This window comes from Hemitrygon akajei, unplaced genomic scaffold, assembly GCF_048418815.1.
Source record: "Hemitrygon akajei unplaced genomic scaffold, sHemAka1.3 Scf000041, whole genome shotgun sequence".
Lineage (NCBI taxonomy): Eukaryota > Metazoa > Chordata > Chondrichthyes > Myliobatiformes > Dasyatidae > Hemitrygon > Hemitrygon akajei.
In genome coordinates, this window is record NW_027331927.1 from 307,780 (window position 1) to 326,866 (window position 19,087).

Genomic DNA, 19,087 nt, shown 5'->3' on the forward strand with positions numbered 1-19,087 from the left:
GTGGACTGAGTTTCATTCTGTGTCTGACCCCGGGAGTGTGTGATGGGACGGTGTGGAGGGAGAATCATTCTGTGTCTGACCCCGGGAGTGTGTGATGGGACGGTCTGGAGGGAGATTCAATCTGTGTCTGACCCCGGGAGTGTGTGATGCGACGGTGGGGAGGGAGATTCACACTGTGTCTGGTCCCGGGAGTGTGTGATGCGACGGTGGGGAGGGAGATTCACACTGTGTCTGCTCCCTGGAGTGTGTGATGCGACGGTGGGGAGGGAGATTCACTCTGTGTCTGGTCCCGGGAGTGTGTGATGGAACGGTGTGGAGGGAGATTCACTCTGTGTCTGACCCCGGGAGTGTGTGATGGGACAGTGGGGAGGGAGATTCACACTGTGTCTGGTCCCGGGAGTGTGTGATGCGACGGTGGGGAGGGAGATTCACTCTGTGTCTGGTCCCGGGAGTGTGTGATGGAACGGTGTGGAGGGAGATTCACTCTGTGTCTGACCCCGGGAGTGTGTGATGGGACAGTGGGGAGGGAGATTCACACTGTGTCTGGTCCCGGGAGTGTGTGATGCGACGGTGGGGAGGGAGATTCACTCTGTGTCTGACCCCTGAAGTGTGTGATGGGACGGTGTGGAGGGAGATTCACTCTGTGTCTGACCCCGGGAGTGTGTGATGGGACCGTGTGGAGGGAGATTCACTCTGTGTCTGACCCCGGGAGTGTGTGATGGGACGGTGGGGAGGGAGATTCACTCTGTGTCTGACCCCGGGAGTGTGTGATGGGACGGTCTGGAGCGAGATTTACTCTGTGTCTGACCCCGGGAGTGTGTGATGGGACGTTGCGGGGGGAGATTCACTCTGTGTCTGACCCCGGGAGTGTGTGATGGGACGGTCTGGAGGGAGATTCACTCTGTGTCTGACCCCGGGAGTGTGTGATCGGACGGTGCGGGGGGAGATTCACTCTGTATCTGACCCCGGGAGTGTGTGATGGGACGGTGCGGGGGGAGATTCACTGTGTGTCTCACCCCGGGAGTGTGTGACGGGACGGTGTGGAGGGAGAATCATTCTGTGTCTGACCCCGGGAGTGTGTGATGGGACGGTGTGGAGGGAGAATCATTCTGTGTCTGACCCCGGGAGTGTGTGATGGGACGGTCTGGAGGGAGATTCACTCTGTGTCTGACCCCGGGAGTGTGTGACGGGACGTTGTGGAGGGAGAATCATTCTGTGTCTGACCCCGGGAGTGTGTGACGGGACGGTGTGGAGGGAGAATCATTCTGTGTCTGACCCCGGGAGTGTGTGATGGGACGGTGTGGAGGGAGATTCACTCTGTGTCTGACCCCGGGAGTGTGTGATGGGACGGTGTGGAGGAAGATTCACTCTGTGTCTGATGCCGATTTTCCATCCACCATCCCTCTCGAACTCGGGACCTCAGTGGATTCACGTCGATTTTAACTCGGGGGACAGGCGGGGGTCAGTTTTTTTGAATTTCAAACAACATGTACTTTGTTCAAAGATAAAATTATATGCAATAAACCATTCAATGACTTTCAATTCATTGTAGTTGTTTCCATTGCGGTCTTTGCATTTTCAAAATTTTCGCCACCTGCGTGGCACTCTGTTATTTCAACTCCCGCGGGAGAAGAGCCCTAAACTGTGGTCCTTCCCCACCGGGCCCTTGCCGTGGCTGCACCAAGTATCAGTGCGTCCCTCAGCACGTATTCCTGCAGCCAAGAATGTACCAGTCGGCAGCAATCCCTCACCGACATCTCCATGCGCTGAATCAAGTTTTGGGCTTCTTTCACCGAGTTGAAAGAGTGAATCTCCCTCCACACTGTCCCAGCACACACTCCCGGGGTCAGACACAGAGTGAATCTCCCTCCACACCGTCCTATCACACACTCCCGTGGTCAGACACAGAATGATTCTCCCTCTACACAACCCATCACACACTCCCGGGGTCAGACACAGAGTGAATCTCCCTCCCCACCGTCCCATCACACACTCCCGGGGTCAGACACAGAGTGAAGCTCCCTCCACACCGTCCCATCACACACTCCCGGGGTCAGACACAGAGTGAATCTCCCTCCCCACTGTCCCATCACACACTCCCGGGGTCAGACACAGAGAAAATCTCCGTCCACACTGTCCCATAACACACTCCCGGGGTCAGACACAGAGAAAATCTCCGTCCACACTGTCCCATAACACACTCCCGAAGCCAGACACAGACTGAATCTCCCTCCACACCGTCCCATCACACACTCTCAGCGTCAGACACAGAGTGAATCTCCCTCCACAGCGTCCCATCACACACTCCCAGGGTCAGACACAGAGTGAATCTCTCTCCACACCGTCCCATCACACACTCCCGGGGTCAGACACAGAGTGAATCTCCCTCCACACCGTCCTATCACACACTGCCGGGGCCAGACACAGAGTGAATCTCCCTCCACACCGTCCCATCACACACTCCCGTGGTCAGACACAGAGTGAATCTCCCTCCACACCGCCCCATCACACACTTCCGGGGTCAGACACAGAGTGAATCTCCCTCCGCACCGTCCCATCACATACTCCCGGGGTCAGACACAGAGTGAATCTCCCTCCGCACCGGCCCATCACACACTCCCGGTGTCAGACACAGAGTGAATCTCCCTCCACACCGTCCCATCACACACTCCCGTGGTCAGACACAGAGTGAATCTCCCTCCACACCGCCCCATCACACACTTCCGGGGTCAGACACAGAGTGAATCTCCCTCCGCACCGGCGCATCACACACACCCGGGGTCAGACACAGAGTGAATCTCCCTCCACACTGTCCCATCACATACTCCCGGGGTCAGACACAGAGTGAATCTCCCTCCTCACCGTCCCATCACACACTCCCGGGGTCAGACACAGAGTGAATCTCCCTCCGCACCGTCCCATCACACACTCCCGGGGTCAGACACAGAGTGAATCTCCCTCCGCACCGTCCCATCACACACTCCCGGGGTCAGACACAGAGTGAATCTCCCGTCACCCCGTGCAAATGTCAGTTTTCCATCCCTCCCCCCCCCCCTCTCATACTAGGAACCTCAGTGGACTCACGTCTGATACTATAGTCGATTTTATCCGTCTGCGGGGAGCAGATACTCGGGATGGGGTTGGGTGGAGATGAGATCCTGGGCACCCAGACTCTGCCAGTCCGGCCTCCCTCAGCCTGGAGCTGAGATGCTACTGTGTCAGTGTAGGAGCTCCGACCCACTGTTGCAGCTACGTGGGGGGGGGGGGGGGGGACCTCAAATAAAACTCAAGTCTGACACCAAGACAGGAAGTTAAAGTGGTTTATTGATTTCATCCCGACAAATGTAAATTAAATAATGTGTGAGCTGCTAACTTGCCGGAATAAATAAACTCCCCCCGACTCACTCACAGTCACACGCACTTAACTGACCGTCGACAACGAGTGACGCTGCTGTCCCAGTGTGAGGAGCTCAGAGCCATTATTACCATATAACTATTACATCTCGGCCCTTCTAGTCCATGCCGATCATTTACTCTCACCTAGTCCCACTGACCTACACTCAGCCCATAACCCTCCACTCCTTTCCTGTCCATATACCTATCCAATTTTACTTTAAATGACAATACCCAACCTGCATCTACCACTTCTACTGGAAGCTCATTCCACACAGTCACCACTCTCTGAGTAAAGAAATTCCCCCTCGTGTTACATCTAAACTTTTACCACCTGACTCTCAACTCATGTCCTGTTGTTTGAATCTCCCCTACTCTCAATGGAAAAAGCCTATCCACGTCAACTCTATCTATTCCCTCATAATTTTAAACACCTCTATCAAGTCCCCCCCTCAACCTTCTACGCTCCAAAGAATAAAGACCTAACTCGTTCAACCTTTCCCTGTAACTTAGGTGCTGAAACCCAGGTAACATTCTAGTAAATCTTCTCTGTACTCTCTCTATTTTGTTGACATCTTTCCTATAATTCGGTGACCAGAACTGTACACAATACTCTAAATTTGGCCTCACCAATGCCTTGTACAATTTTAACATGACATCCCAACTCCCATACTCAATGCTCTGATTTATAAAGGCCAGCAAACCAAAAGCTTTCTTCATCATCCTATCTACATGCGATTCCACCTTCAGGGAACTATGCACCATTCCTCAATGCCCTACCATTTACCATGTATCATTTCAGTTCATCAGGTTCAGGGAGCAGCAGTAACCCCAGGTCACCGTTTCTCCTCTAATGAGACTAAAGTCCGACACCAAGACAGGAAGTGATAGTGGTTTATTGGATACCTGACGCCGGAGTTGCGTGGGGATCGCTAGGGTTCTAATATCCACCTGTACCCTGCTCCTCGTTTTGCCTCTCCCACCCTCCATGCACCCTGTATCGCTCCCCACCGTTCCACTTACTTCTCTCCGTCTCTTTGACCACCTCCACAGAGATTCATCTTGTGTGTGCGCGCGTGTGTGTGTGTACGTGTGTGTGTGTATGTGTGTGCAGGTGTGTCTCTGTGTGTGTGTGTGTGTGCGCGGATCCCGGGAGAGAGTGTGTGTGTGTGTGCGGATCCCGGGAGAGGGGGGGGAGGGAGGGAGAGAGAGAGGGGGAGAGAGGGAGAGGGAGAGGGAGAGGGAGAGGGAGAGGGAGAGAGAGAGAGAGAGAGAGAGAGAGAGAGAGAGAGAGAGAGAGAGAGAGAGAGAGAGAGAGAGAGAGAGAGTGTGTGTGTGTGTGTGTGTGTGTGTGTGTGTGTGGATGCTGGGAGTGTGTGATGGGATGGCATGGGAAGAGTTTCGCTCTGTGTCTGACACCGGGAGTGTGGGATGGGCCGGTGAAGAGGGAGCTTCACTCTGTGTCTAACCCCGGGAGTGTGTGATGGAATGGTGCGGAAGCTGGCTCCAGTATTCCATCCCTCATCCCTTTTGTACTCGGGACCACAGTGGACTCACGTCTGTTATTGCAGTCAATTTTAACCGTCTGCGGGGGACTGGAGGGCGTCAGTTAGCCGGGAAGGGGTTTGGGTGGAGATGAGATCCTGGGCACTCAGACTCTGCCAGTCCGACCTCCCTCAGCCTGGAGCTGAGACGCTACTGTGTCAGTGTGAGGAGCTCCGACCCACTGTTGCAGTGCACAGGGTGCGGGGGGCAGCAGAAACCTCAAATAAAACTCGAGTCCGGCACCAGGTCAGGAATTTACAGCGGTTTATTGATTTCATCATGACAAATGTAAATTAAACAATGTGTGAGCTACTGACGTGCGGGAATAAATAAATAAGCTGCTCCCGACTCTCTCACAGTCACACACAATTAACTGACCGGCGACATTGAGTGACCGGTTGAATAATCAGTCCCGTTTCTCACCGTCACTCTGCATCGGGGAACCGATGATTATAAAATCACACTTCAGGGCCGTGTCCGGGATCGCTGAAGATCCAGTGTCACTGCTGAGGGATTTGTCCATTTAACATCATTATATCGGCCAGACTGCCGAATGCACTGTCCTCAGCAAAGGGAGCAAAAGGATTCTCTCCCAGGATAATACCACCCCGGGACACTGGTGACACAGGGTGAGCCACGGACCCTGGGCTCTTCCTGTCTGTGTAATTCCCCGGGGTCTCACGTGGGTGAGTCTCGAACCCACACATCCGGAGGAATTAGCGCCGCTGGACAGCAGGCAGTAATACGTCACTACGGGAACGTTTCCGATGTCACAGAGCACGTGACTGGAGCAAATTCCATCAGAACCATTGGGAATTAAACCTGGCCCGCGGTCAATAGAAGTAGGGCCGGCTGTTAAAGGAGAGCGGAGAGTTAAAGGGGAGGGCGGACGATCGGCCAAATTGTCCCAATCCTGCAGACCGGTATGTTCACAGATCCACTATCAATTTGGGTCCAACTCCCTGCAGAGAGATCAGTTCCTTCTTCCCGGACTGACTAAACTGATTCACCAACAGCCTGAAACAGATGGAGGAATAAAGAACCAGATCACACAACAGTGTCAGTAACAGGGGACTGGGGTTAATGTTTCAACAAGAATCACAGACTCATATCACCAGAAAACTCACAGATATGTTTTATTTTATCACATTGAACATTGACACAAACACTAACCGGATCCGCTCCAGACTTGGGAGAGTCAGCATGAGATGGCGGAGAGCGGGGACAGATTTGTCTGTCAGCAAGTTCCCTACGAGATTCAGCTCCGTCAGTGATGGATTTGTACTGAGAGCGGAGACGAGATCCTCGGCTCCAGAATCTGTGAGACCGACCTCCATCAGCCTGGAGATGAGAGAGTGAGGGTGAAGGACACAGAGACAGGAGACGGTAGAAATCCCCAGTGTTTATCAGTAACACAATTATTGATCACATTCATATTCAGTGTCAGACACTCAGTGACTGTGAACACAATCTCCCACAGTCTGGTACTTACCCCAGGTTCTGTATTTTACACTCCAGGTTCCTCAGAGCCGCAGACACCAGTTTCACTCCTGAATCTCCCAGTTTATTATAACTCAGGTACAGCTCCGTCAGTGATGGGTTTGTACTGAGAATGGAGGCGAGATCCTCGGCACCAGAATCTGTGACACCGACATTGTCCAGCCTGGAGATGAGAGAGAGTGAGGGTGAAGGACACAGAGAGACAGGAGACGGTGCAAATCCCCAGTGTTTGTCAGTCACACAATTACTGATCACATTAGTGTTCAGTGTCAGACACACAGTGACTGAAAACACAATCTCCCCCAGCCTGGTACTTACTCCAGTTTCTGTATTTTACACTCCGGGTTCCTCAGAGCCTCAGACACCAGTTTCACTCCTGAATCTCCCAGTTTATTACCACTCAGGTCCAGCCTCATCAGTGATGGGTTTGTATTGAGAGCGGAGGCGAGATCCTCAGCACCAGAATCTGTGAGACCGACACCCCTCAGCCTGGAGATGAGAGAGAGTGAGGGTGAAGGACAGAGAGAGACAGGAGATGGTACAAATCCCCAGTGTTTATCAGTAACACAATTACTGATTTGTTTTCTTCACCACGACTGTGCAAGTCGGCCAGTGAGAACAGCGAGAAGAGTTTAAAATGAATACAGATTTAAAGAGCGAGCGTCAGAGGAGTGGGAGACAAAGTAGGAAGGCTTTGGCTCAACGGGGCTTCGGCGATAAAGGATCGAGGCGAGGTAGGTTACTGTTTACAATACAGACAGAGAGTATGTGTGTGAGGCTGGTTTTCTGTGCTAAGTGTCAGATGTGGGAGATCCTGGAGACTTCCAGCCTCCTGGACGGCAACATCTGCACCCGGTGTGTCGAGCTGCAGCTCCTTAGGGACCGAGTTAGGGAACTGGAGATGCAGCTCGATGACCTTCGTCTGGTCAGGGAGAGCGAGGAGTGACAGAGAGGAGTTACAGGCAGGTGGTCACACCGGGGCCATGGGAGACTGAAGAAATTTGTCACAGTCAGGAGAGGGAAGGGCAACAAGCAGGTACTGGAGAGCACCCCAGTGGCTGTCCCTCTTAACGTTAAGTACTCCTGTTCCAGTACTGCTGGAGGGTGACTGCCAATGGAAGTGGGGCGGGGGGGGGGGGGGAGGCAACAGTGGCCATATCTCTGGCACAGAGTCTGGCCCTGTGGCTCAGATGGGCAGGGAAAGGAAGAGGATCGCAGCAGAGATAGGGGACTCCCTAGTTAGGGGGCCAGACAGGCATTTCTTTGGACGCAGGAAAGAAACCCGGTTTGTAGTTGGCCTCCGAGCTGCCAGGGTCCGGCATGCTTCTGATCACGTCCAAGATATCCTACAGTGGGAGGGAGAACAGCCAGAGGTCATGGTACATATTGGTACCAGTGACAAATGTAGGAAAAGGGAAGAGGTCCTGCAAACAGAGTACAGGGTGTTAGGAAGTAAATTGTGAATCAGGACCGCAAATGTAGTAATCTCGGAATTACAGCCTGTGCAACGTGACAGTGAGAATAGGAATAGGATGAGGCTAAGGATAAACGTGTGGCTGAGGGATTGGAGCAGGGGGCAGGGATTTAGATTTGTGGATCACTGGGACCTCTTTTGCAGCAGATTTGACCTGCACAAAAATGACGGGTTGCACTCGAATCCCAGGGGTACCAATATCCTGGCGGGAAGGTTTGCTAAGGCTGTTGTGGAGAGTTTAAATAAAACTGTTGAGGGGTGGGAACTGAACTGAAGTGACAGAGGAAAGGGAGATTGGCTCACAAATACAGAAAATTTGGAGGTAGTGCGAAAGGGAGGATAAGCAGGTGATCCAGAAGGGACACGCTCAAACCGACGGATTGAGATGTGTCTATTCTAATGCAAGGAGTATCATGAATAAAGCGGATGAGCTTAGAGCGTGGATCAGAACTTGAAGCTATGATGTTATGGCCATTAGGGGGACTAGGACGGCTCAGGGGCAGGAATGGTTACTTTGAGTGCCAGGCTTTAATTGTTTCAGAAAGGATAGGGAGGAAGGCAAAAAAGGTAGGGACGTGGCACTGTTGATCAGAGATAGTGTCATGGCTGCAGAAAAGGAGGAATTCATGGAGGGGTAGTCTATGGCGTCTCTGTGGGTGGACGTTCGGAAAAGGGATGGGTCAATAACTTCACTGGGTGTTTTGTATAGACCACGCAACAGTAACAAGGACATCGAGGAGCAGATAGGAAGACAGATTCTGGAAAGGAGTAATAATAACAGGGTTGTTGAAGTGTAAGATTTAATTTCCCAAATATTGATTGACATCTCCCTAGAGTGAGGGGTTTAGATGCTGGAGTTTGTTAGGTCTGTTCAGGAAGTTTTTGTGACGCAATATGTAGATAAGCCTACAAGAGGAGAGGCTGCACTTGATCTGGTTTTGGGAAATGAACCTGGCCAGGTGTCAGGTCTCTCAGTGGGAGAGCATTTCAGAGATAGTGATCACAATTCTATCTCTTTTACCATAGCATTAGAGAGGGATAGGAACAGGCAAGTTTGGGAAACCTTTAATTGGAGAAAAGGGAACTATAAAGCTATCAGGCTGGAACTTATAATAATACATTGGAAACAGATGTTCTCAGCGAAACATACCAAAGAAATGTAGAAAATGTTCAGGGGATATTTGTGTGGGTTCTGAGAAGGTACGTTCCAATGAGACATCGAAAGTATGGTAGGGTACAAGATCCGTTGTGCACAAAGGCTGTTGTAGATCTAGTCAAGAAAAGAGCTTACGAAAGTTTCAAAAAACGAGGTAATGATTTGAATCTGGAAGATTATAAGGCGAGCAGGAAGGAACTTAAGAATGAAATTAAGCAAGTGAGAAGGGGCCATGAGAAGGCCTTGGTGAACAGAATTAAAGAAAACCCCAAGACATTCTGCAAGTATGTAAAGAGCAAGGGAATAGAACCAATGAAGTGTGACAATGAAAAAGTGCGCATGGAACCAGAGGAAATAGCGGAGGTATTTAATGAATCATTTGCTTCAGTATTCATGACGGAAAAGGATCTTGACGATAGTAGTAATGACTTGCAGGGGACTGAAAAGCTTGAGAATGTAGATATTAAGAAAGAGGATGTGGTGGGGCTTTTGGAAAGCGTCAAGTTGGATAAGTCACCGGGACATGACGGGATGTATCCCAGGCTACTGTGGGTGGCGAGGGAGGAGATTGCTGAGCTTCTGGCAATGATCTTTGCATCATCAATGAGAAGGGGAGAGGCTGCGGAGGATTGGAGGGTAGCAGATGTTGTTCCCTCATTCAAGAAAGAGAGTCGGGATAGCCCAGGAAATTAAAGGCCAGTGAGTCTTAATTCACTGGTTGGTAAGTTGATGGAAAAGATGCTGAGAGGTAGGATTTATGAAGATCTTGAGAGGCAAAATACGATTAAGAATAGGCAGCTTGGCTTTGTCAAAGAAAGGTCGTGCCTTACCAGCCTAATTGAATTTTTTGGGGGGTGTGACTAAGCACATTGATGAAGGTAGAGCAGTACATGTAGTGTATATGGATTTTAGCAAGGCATTTGATAAGGTACCCCATGCAAGGCTTATTGAGAAAGTAAGGAGGCATGGGATCCAAGGGGACATTGCTTTATGGATCCAGAACTGGCTTGCCCACAGAAGGCAAAGATTGGTTGAGACGGGTCATATTCCACATGGTGGCCGGTGACCAGTGGTGTGCCTCGAGGATCGGTTCTGGGTCCCCGACTCTTTGTGATTTTTATAAATGACCCGGATGAGGAAGTGGAGGGATGGGTTAGTAAATTTGCTGATGACACAAAGGTTGGGGGTTGTATGGATAGTGGAGGGCTGTCAGAGGTTACAATGGGACATTGATAGAATACAAAACTGGGCTGCGAAGTGGCAGATAGAGCGCAACCCAGACAAGTGTGAGGTGGTTCATTTTGGTACGTCAAATATGACGGCGGAATATAGAATTAATGGTAAGACTCTTGGAAGTGTGGTGGATCAGAGGGATCTTGGGGTCCGAGTACATTGGTCACCCAAAGCTGCTACGCAGGTTGACTCTGTAGTTAAGAAGTCATATGGTGTATTGGCCTTCATCGGTCGTGGGATTGAGTTTAAGAGTCGAGAGGTAACGTTGAAGGTATATAGGACCCTGGTCAGACCCCTCTTGGAGTACTGTGCTCAGTTCTGGTTGAATCACAATAGGAAGGACATGGAAACCATAGAAACGGTGCAGAGAAAATTTACAAGGATGTTGCCTGGATTGGGGAGCATGCCTAATGAGAATAGGTTGAGTGAACTCGGCCTTTTCTCTTGGAATGATGGAGGATGAGAGTTGACCTGATGGAGGTGGATAAGATGATGCGAGACATTGATTGTGTTGTTATGAAGAATGAAGAGTTCTGATGGGCAGAAGGGTGCAGAGGTGCCCATGCACCCGCCCCCCGCCCCCCGGGAGAATCGCAAACCGTCACTGTTGCCATGCTACTCATGAGAGAGAGAGATGAAATGAAAACATGCTGGAACATCTGCTACAGATAAGAGAGAGAGATAAGTGAGGGGAGCGAGACTTGTTGATTCACCGTATTATGACTTCTGAGAGGGTTATTTGTCTTCTACCATACTGCACATTAACATTCCTCAGTGGACAGCCGGAGTGGGCTGGTTTGATGGAAACAGTCACTCAAAATTGATTGATAACTGAGACAACAGTGAGTGAGGATAAAAGTCAGGTCTGGGGAGGCCCCCCTCAGACACACCAGGAGACACACCAGTGAACACTGATTGAGTGTTGGAACCCACGGAAGGTGTGGGGCTTCAGACACTGAGCCAGGAGGTCAGTCAGTAAAACTCACAGTGTTATAGCAGGGCCGGTGGGGACATGTGTGTCCACTCATGCCAGAGTGACGAGTCCACCACAGAAGAACGGTCTAGCTGAAGGACAGAGGGGTCATAACTGAATGGCCACAACAACATCACGACGGATCAAGAACGCAAAGGAAGGTTTGTCTGACTGTAGCTGTTACTTTTCTCTCTCTCTCTCTCTCTCTCTCTCTCTCTCTCTCTCTCTCTCCAACGATTACAACACAACAACCAATATCTACCTCAACACGCATGAACTGAACTGAACTTTATATTTTTCTATGACAATACATTTACCCCTAGACATCGATAGAGCTTGTTTATTATTGTTTATTATTATTCCTACACTTTTAGGTTTATTATTGCTAACTTGCGTTATCTATATATTGGCATTGTTGGTATTGATTTGCTTATTTTACTAATAAACACTTATAAAAATAGTACCACCAGACTCTAACGGATTCTTCTATCTTTGCTGGTTAGACACCCAGTTACGGGGTACGTAACAGTGTGGATAGTCAGAGGCTTTTTCACAGGGCTGAAATGGCTAGCATGAGAGGGCATAGTTTTGTTGTGCTTGGAAGTAGGTACAGAGGCGATGTCAGGGGCAAGTGTGTTTTTTTTTTACATAGAGACTACTGAGTGCATGGAATGGGTTGCCGGCGGTGGCGGAGGTGGAAACGATAGGGTCTTTAGGAGACTCCTGGATGGCTACAAGGAGCTCAGAAAAATAGAGGGCTGTGGGTAAAGCCTAGGTATTTCTAAGCTGGGGACATGTTCAGCACAGCATTGTGGGCCGAAGGGCTTGTATTGTACTGTATGTTTTCTATGGTTTTTTTTTCTACTGATCAGATTAATGTTCAGTGTCAGACACCCGGTGACTATAAACACAATCTCCCACAGTCTGGTACTTACTCCAGTTTCTGTATTTTACACTCTGGTTTCCTCAAAGCCGCAGACACCAGTTTCACTCCTGAATCTCCCAGTTTATTACTGCTCAGGCTCAGCTCTGTCAGTGACGGGTTTGTACTGAGGGCGGAGGCGAGATCCTCGCCACTAGAATCTGTGAGACCAACATCGATCAGCCTGGAGATGAGAGAGACTGAGGGTGAAGGACACAGAGAAACAGGAGATGGTACAAATCCCCAGTGTTTATCAGTAACACAATTACTGATAACATTAATGTTCAGTGTCAGATACCCAGTGACTGTAAACACAATCTCCCACTGTCTGGTACTTACTCCAGTTTCTGTATTTTACACTCCGGGTTCCTCAGAGCCGCAGACAACAGTTTCACTCCTGAATCTCCTAGTTCATTCCGGCCAAGTCTAAACACAAACAGATAAAGTGACAACTGTCGGTCTGGGGGATTTTCTGTCATTCGGATATTTCAGGAAATATTAAACCCTTCAGTAAATCACTGATCTGAGTTCCCATCACTGTCAATGTCCCTCACTGCCCAGCACCAAGGGATTCACCAAATGTCAGTAATTTAGACTGTCAGTGTGACCCTGTAAACTCCACATATTCAGTCTCATTCCCTGACGGTTAGAAATATGTTCCTGACGTGAGAGGGTTGGGAGGAGCAGGGATGAAGGATGGGAGAAAGTCCCAAAGTGTGGGAGTTTTGTGAATCGGGAATTGTCGATGGAGACGGTGGAAGAGACCCCTCCTGAGGAAAAGGGATAGGAAGACAGAACCTGCAGGAGGAAGGGGATGGGGAAGAGAGGTCCCATAGAACGAAGGGGAATGGGGATGAGAAGTCCCACAGGAGAATATCGATGGGAAAAGATAATCCAATTGGATGAGATGAACCAGAAATAGATTGCAAGGGAGGGGTGGGTCTGAACTGAGGCCCAGAATCGGGAGAGGAGATGCGCCCATGTGGTCTGGGTATCTGGTAGTGAGCACAGTCACACAGGTGGACTGATGGTGATAGTCTCACATGGGGAAGGGCAGGGAGGACAATCTCACAATGGTACTTCTTTCCTTCTCACTGGGACAGTCTGCTGATGGACTCATGTCCCTCACCGGGAAGGGTGTGAATCTCTGACCCACCTGCTGCAGTCAGTGTTGGTCTGGGTGTCAGTAACAATAAGAAGGAACATTGACAATGGATGTGTCACAGGCAGCGAGAAACACGGCCATTCATGTGATTTACTACCATTAAACCAATGGCCGTTGTTCACTGATCTGTTGAAGTCTCCAACATCCCTTCACAAGGAACCACAGAACCTTCCCGTACTTGGGGAATTACGTCCCCTGGTCATTTGCTTTATCAGTTTTATCCCAATCCCTTTACATTGAAACAACACATTGGGACAGTTTCACAGTTCAGAGTGAGAGATAAATCAAGTTACCTCAACTCCTGGCACTTGTGCAGCCCGGGTCCCAGCCGCTGGATTCCTTCACACTGAATGCGGCATCTCTCCAGGTCGAGGTGTTTTATTGTATCACAGAGTCCGATGACATGAGACAGGACCGCGCAATCAATCGGGGTCAGTATGATTCCACTGAATGAAAGTGTTTGCACAGATCCCAGTGCGGCCTGAGCCAGTCCACGATTCTGAGACTCAAACAGGTAGTGCAATGTGTTCAGGAGGCTCCTTTTACCAGCTTCTCTCCATGTGTTTCCACTCTGGCGTTTAACCTCCTCCTTCACCCAGTCAATCACCCGGCAGGTCGTTTGATGAGGAAATGGACCCAGAAACTCCTCCAGGCCCCGAGCTGTCATTGGGGAGGAGAGACCAGCAACAAAACGGAGAAAAACCTCAAATCGGCCATCTGTCGTGCTGTGGGCTTCAGTGAGGAATTTCAGGATATCCCCAGGATGTGGATTCAGGAACTGTGTGAGTGCAGCTACAAACTCTTGGATGGTGAGGTGTGGGAATGTGTACAGCACGCTCCGGGCAGAATCCTCTCTCTCCAAAAGCTCCATCAGAAACCCGGACAGGAACTGGGAAGTTTTTAGATTGTAGTTGATCAAATCTTCTCCTGTAAATACAATCTTCTTATCAAACACTCCCCTGAAGGCCATCTGACCAACCCTGAGTAACACATCACGCGGGTTCTCAATCTCACGGCCGTGGTTTTTCAGGATGTTGTAAATATAGTAGGAGTACAGTTGTGTGATAGTCTTGGGAATTCGCTGTGGGTCCCTGACTCTTTGGGTGAAGAAGGGGCCCAGTGCCAGAGCGAGGATCCAGCAGTAGGAGGGGTTGTAGCTCATGGTGTACAGGATCCCGTTCTCCTTCACGTGTTTGAAAACAGCTTCCGCCACCGTCTGATCTTTATAATACCTGATGAAATATCCCTTCCGTTCATCACCAGAAAATCCCAGGATTTCAGCCCAGACACTGATCTCAGCCTTTTCCAATAAATGTAACGCAGTGGGGCGGGTTGTCACCAGCACTGAACACCCCGGGAGCAGCTTGCCCTGGATTAAACTGTACACAATGTCAGACACTTCACACCACCACTCGGGATCTGGGCACTGGTGCTTGGGTTCTGTATCTCTCCGACTGTCAGCGAAATCGATTCTGTGCTTGAATTCATCCAAACCATCGAATATAAACAGCAATCCCTCTGGGTTCTTCCAGACCTCTCTCAGGGTATTCCCAAAGTAAGGATACTGATCCAGAATCAGTTCCCTCAGGTTTATTCTGTTGTTAATGGAGTTTAAATACCGGAATTTGAAACTGAAGACAAACTGAAACTGTTGGTATATTTTCTCCGTGGCCCAGTCATAAACAATCTTTTGTACCATTGTTGTTTTCCCAATTCCCGCGACTCCGGCCACTGCTGCTGAACTCCCAGATTTGTATTTACTCCAGGAAAAGCTGCTCTGGAACAACTGATCCGTCCGGAGTTTTTCCAGCTTTCCGCGGAGATGTTTCTCTCTCCACTCTTCGTGGTCTCTGCCTCTTGCCAGCAGCTCATGTTCCACCAGTGTCCGATCTCGAACAGTAGAAATGACCGTGAGCTCAGCGTATCGATCAACTAGCTGGAAAACCTTCACCTTCTCCCTCATCAGGATCGTGTTCACTCTCAGTGTTTCAGTTTGTGCCCGCAGAGTCTCCTTGTGTTTCTGTTGAACATCTTCCATGGGAACAGACAGTGGACAAACTGTTAGATGCCTCAACTCAGAACTCAGTATTTAAGCACACAAGAGTTAGCTCAAAGCTGTTGTATTAATAGACAATAGGTGCAGAAGTAGACCATTCGGCCCTTCTAGCCTGCACCGCCATTTTGAGATCATGGCTGATCATCTACTATCAATACCCGGTTCCTTCCTTGTCCCCATATCCCTTGATTCCCCTATCCATAAGATACCTATCTAGCTCCCTCTTGAAAACATCCAGAGAATTGGCCTCCACTGCCTTCCGAAGCAGTGCATTCCAGACCCCACAGCTCTCTGGGAGAAGAAGTTTTTCCTTAACTCTGCCCTAAATGACCTACCCCTTATTCTCAAACCATGCCCTCTGGTACTGGACTCTCCCAGCATCTGGAACATATTTCCTGCCTCTATCTTGTCCAATCCCTTAATAATCTTATATGTTGCAATCAGATCCCCTCTCAATCTCCTTAATTCCAGCGTGTACAAGCCCAGTCTCTCTAACCTCTCTGCGTAAGACAGTCCAGACATCCCAGGAATTAACCTTGTGAATCTACGCTGCACTTCCTCTACAGCCAGGATGTCCTTCCTTAACCCTGGACACCACAACTGTACACAATACTCCAGGTGTGGTCTCACCAGGGCCCTGTAGAAATGCAAGAGGATTTCCTTGCTCTTGTACTCAATTCCCTTTGTAATAAAGGCCAACATTCCATTAGCCTTCTTCACTGCCTGCTGCACTTGCTCATTCACCCTCAGTGACTGATGAACAAGGACACCTACATCTCTTTGTATTTCTCCCTTACCTAACTTTACACCGTTCAGATAATAATCTGCCTTCCTGTTCTTAATCCCGAAGTGGATAACCTCACACATTCACATTAAACGTCATCTGCCAAGTATCTGCCCACTCACCCAGCCTATCCAAGTCACCCTGAATTCTCCTAACATCCTCATCACATGTCACACTGCCACCCAGCTTAGTATCATCAGCAAACTTTCTAATGTTATTCTCAATGCCTTCATCTAGATTGTTGACGTAAATCGTAAACAGCTGTGGTCCCAATACCGAGCCCTGTGGCACCCCACTAGTCACCACCTGCCATTCCGAGAAACACCCATTCACCGCTACCCTTTGCTTTCTATCTGCCAACCAGTTTTCTATCCATGTCAATGTCTTCCCCCCGATGCCCTGAGCTTTGATTTTACCCACCAACCTCCTATGTGGGACTTTATCAAATGCCTTCTGAAAATCGAGGAACACTACATCCATTGGATCTCCCTTGTCTAACTTCCTGGTTACATCCTCGAAAAACTCCAATAGATTAGTCAAGCATGATTTACCCTTGGTAAATCCATGCTGGCTCGGCCCAATCCTATCACTGCTATCTAGATATGCTACTATTTCATCTTTAATAATGGACTCTAGCATCTTCCTCACTACTGATGTTAGGCTGACAGGTCGATAGTTCTCTGTTTTCTCCCTCCCTGCTTTCTTAAAAAGTGGGATAACATTAGCCATTCTCCACTCCTCAGGAACTGATCCTGAATCTAAGGAACATTGGAAAATGATTACCAATGCATCCGCAATTTCCAGGGCCACCTCCTTTAGTACCCTAGGATGAAGACCATCTGGACCTGGGGATTTGTCAGCCTTCAGTCCCATCAGTCTACTCATCACCGTTTCCTTCCTAATGTCAATCTGTTTCATTTCCTCTGTTACCCTATATCCTTGGCCCATCCATACATCTAGAAGATTGCTAGTGCCTTCCTTAGTGAAGACAGATCTAAAGTACTTATTAAATTCTTCTGCCATTTCTCTGTTTCCCATAACAATTTCACCTAATTCATTCTTCAAGGGCCCAACATTGTTCTTAACTATCTTCTTTCTCTTCACATACCTAAAAAAGCTTTTGCTATCCTCCTTTATATTCCTGGCTAGCTTGCATTCGTACCTCATTTTTTTCTCCCCGTATTGCCTTTTTAGTTAAGTTCTGTTGTTCGTAAAAATTTCCCAATCATCTGTCCTCCAACTCACCTTAGCTCTGTCATACTTCCTTTTTTTAATGCTATGCAATCTCTGACTTCCTTTGTCAACCACTGAGGCCCCTTTCCCCCCTTTGAATCCTTCCTTCTCCAGGGGATGAACTGATTTTGCACCTTGTGCATTATTCCCTAGAATACCTGCCATTGCTGTTCCACTGTCTTTTCTGCTGGGATATCCGTCCAGTTAACTTTGGCCAGCTCCTCCCTCATGGATCCATAGTCTCCTTTGTTCAACTGCAACACTGACACCTCCGAGCTGCCCTTATCCTTATCAAATTGCAGATAAAAACTTATCATATTATGATCACGACCTCCTAATGGCTCCTTTACTTCAAGATCGCTTCTCAAATTCTGTTCATTACATAACACTAAATGCAGAATAGCCTTGTCCCTAGTCGGCTCTCGTACAAGCTGTTCTAAGAATGCATCCCGTAGGCACTCTACAAACTCCCTGTCCTGGGGTCCAGCACCAACCTGATTCTCCCAGTTCACCTGCATGTTGAAATCCCCCATAACTACTGTGACATTACCTTTGCCACATGCCAATGTTAACTCCCTATTCAACTTGCACCCAATACCCATGCTACTGTTTGGTGGCCTGTAGACAACACCCATCTGGGTCCTTTTGCCCTTACTGTTCCTCAGTTCTATCCACACAGACTCTACTTCTCCTGACCCTATGTCCCCCCTTGCAAAGGACTGAATCTCATTCCTCACCAACAGGGCCACCCCACCCCCTCTGCCCACATTTCTGTCCCTACGATAGCACCGATACCCTTGTACATTCATTTCCCAGGTCTGATCTCCCTGCAGCCATGTCTCCGTTATCCCAACAACATCATAGTTACCCATTCGCACCTGAGCTTCAAGCTCATCCGCCTTATTTCTGACACTTAGTGCATTCAGATATAGAATTTTTAGCCCATTTCTCCTCTCTCTGTTTGAATCGCTGCCTATTGTGCTTAACCCAGCTCCCCGAACTCCTATCGGGCTATACGCCCCTAGAATTTTGTTGTCCTTCCTAAATTTACTTATTCTTTCTGTACATTTAACTCCATGTTCCGTCAGACCATCCCTCTGTACATGTGTCCTCCTTATCACTTGTTCCGCCTCACCTTTCTGTACTACACACTTAATATTCCGGAACCGTGTAGTCCCCACCTGTCCTTTATTCTTCCTCTCGCTATCCTCTCTCACATTCTGGATCCCCGTCCCCTGCAAATTTAGTTTAACCGCCCCCTCCCCCCCAGGAAGCACTAGCAAACTTCCCTGCAAGAATGTTACTACCGCTTCAGTTCAGGTGTAAACTGTCCCTTCGGAACAGATCCCACCTTCCCTGGAACAAAGCCCAATTATCTAAAAACCTGAAGCCCTCCCTCCTGCACCATCCTTTCAGCCACGTATTCATCTGTATAATCCTTCTGTTCTTTGCCTCACTCGCACGTGGCACAGGTAACAATCCTGAGATTGTTACCCTGGGGGTCCTGATCTTCAACTTCGCACCTAACTCCCTGAACTCCCTACGCACGACCCCCTCACTCATCCTACCCACGTCATTGGTCCCTACATGGACCACGACATCTGGATTCTTGCCCTCCCTCTCTAGAATAACCTGCACCCGATCTGAGATGTC

General features: G+C 49.1%; 2 protein-coding genes across 7 annotated transcripts in view; one reads left to right on the forward strand and one right to left on the reverse strand.

Annotated features, from left to right (window-relative positions):
- The window catches only part of LOC140720313 (NACHT, LRR and PYD domains-containing protein 3-like), a 343,837-nt gene that overhangs the window by 47,849 nt on the left and 276,901 nt on the right, over positions 1-19,087 (forward strand). The gene's annotated exons all lie outside the window — the stretch shown is intronic.
- The window catches only part of LOC140720355 (NACHT, LRR and PYD domains-containing protein 3-like), a 30,851-nt gene continuing 16,949 nt past the window's right edge, over positions 5,186-19,087 (reverse strand). For 3 of the 6 annotated variants that reach the window (XM_073035219.1, XM_073035221.1, XM_073035225.1), the window contains 7 exons: positions 13,655-15,392; positions 12,536-12,622; positions 12,210-12,380; positions 6,757-6,927; positions 6,431-6,601; positions 6,112-6,279; positions 5,186-5,955 (listed from right to left, as the gene is read on the reverse strand). In XM_073035219.1, the coding sequence (XP_072891320.1) occupies positions 5,868-5,955; positions 6,112-6,279; positions 6,431-6,601; positions 6,757-6,927; positions 12,210-12,380; positions 12,536-12,622; positions 13,655-15,392 (2,594 nt within the window). In that variant the 3' untranslated portion in view covers positions 5,186-5,867. Of the gene's footprint in view, positions 5,956-6,111; positions 6,280-6,430; positions 6,602-6,756; positions 6,928-12,209; positions 12,381-12,535; positions 12,623-13,654; positions 15,393-17,592; positions 17,722-19,087 lie in introns of all 6 variants that reach the window. The other 3 variants (XM_073035224.1, XM_073035223.1, XM_073035220.1) reach the window with 3 other exon arrangements.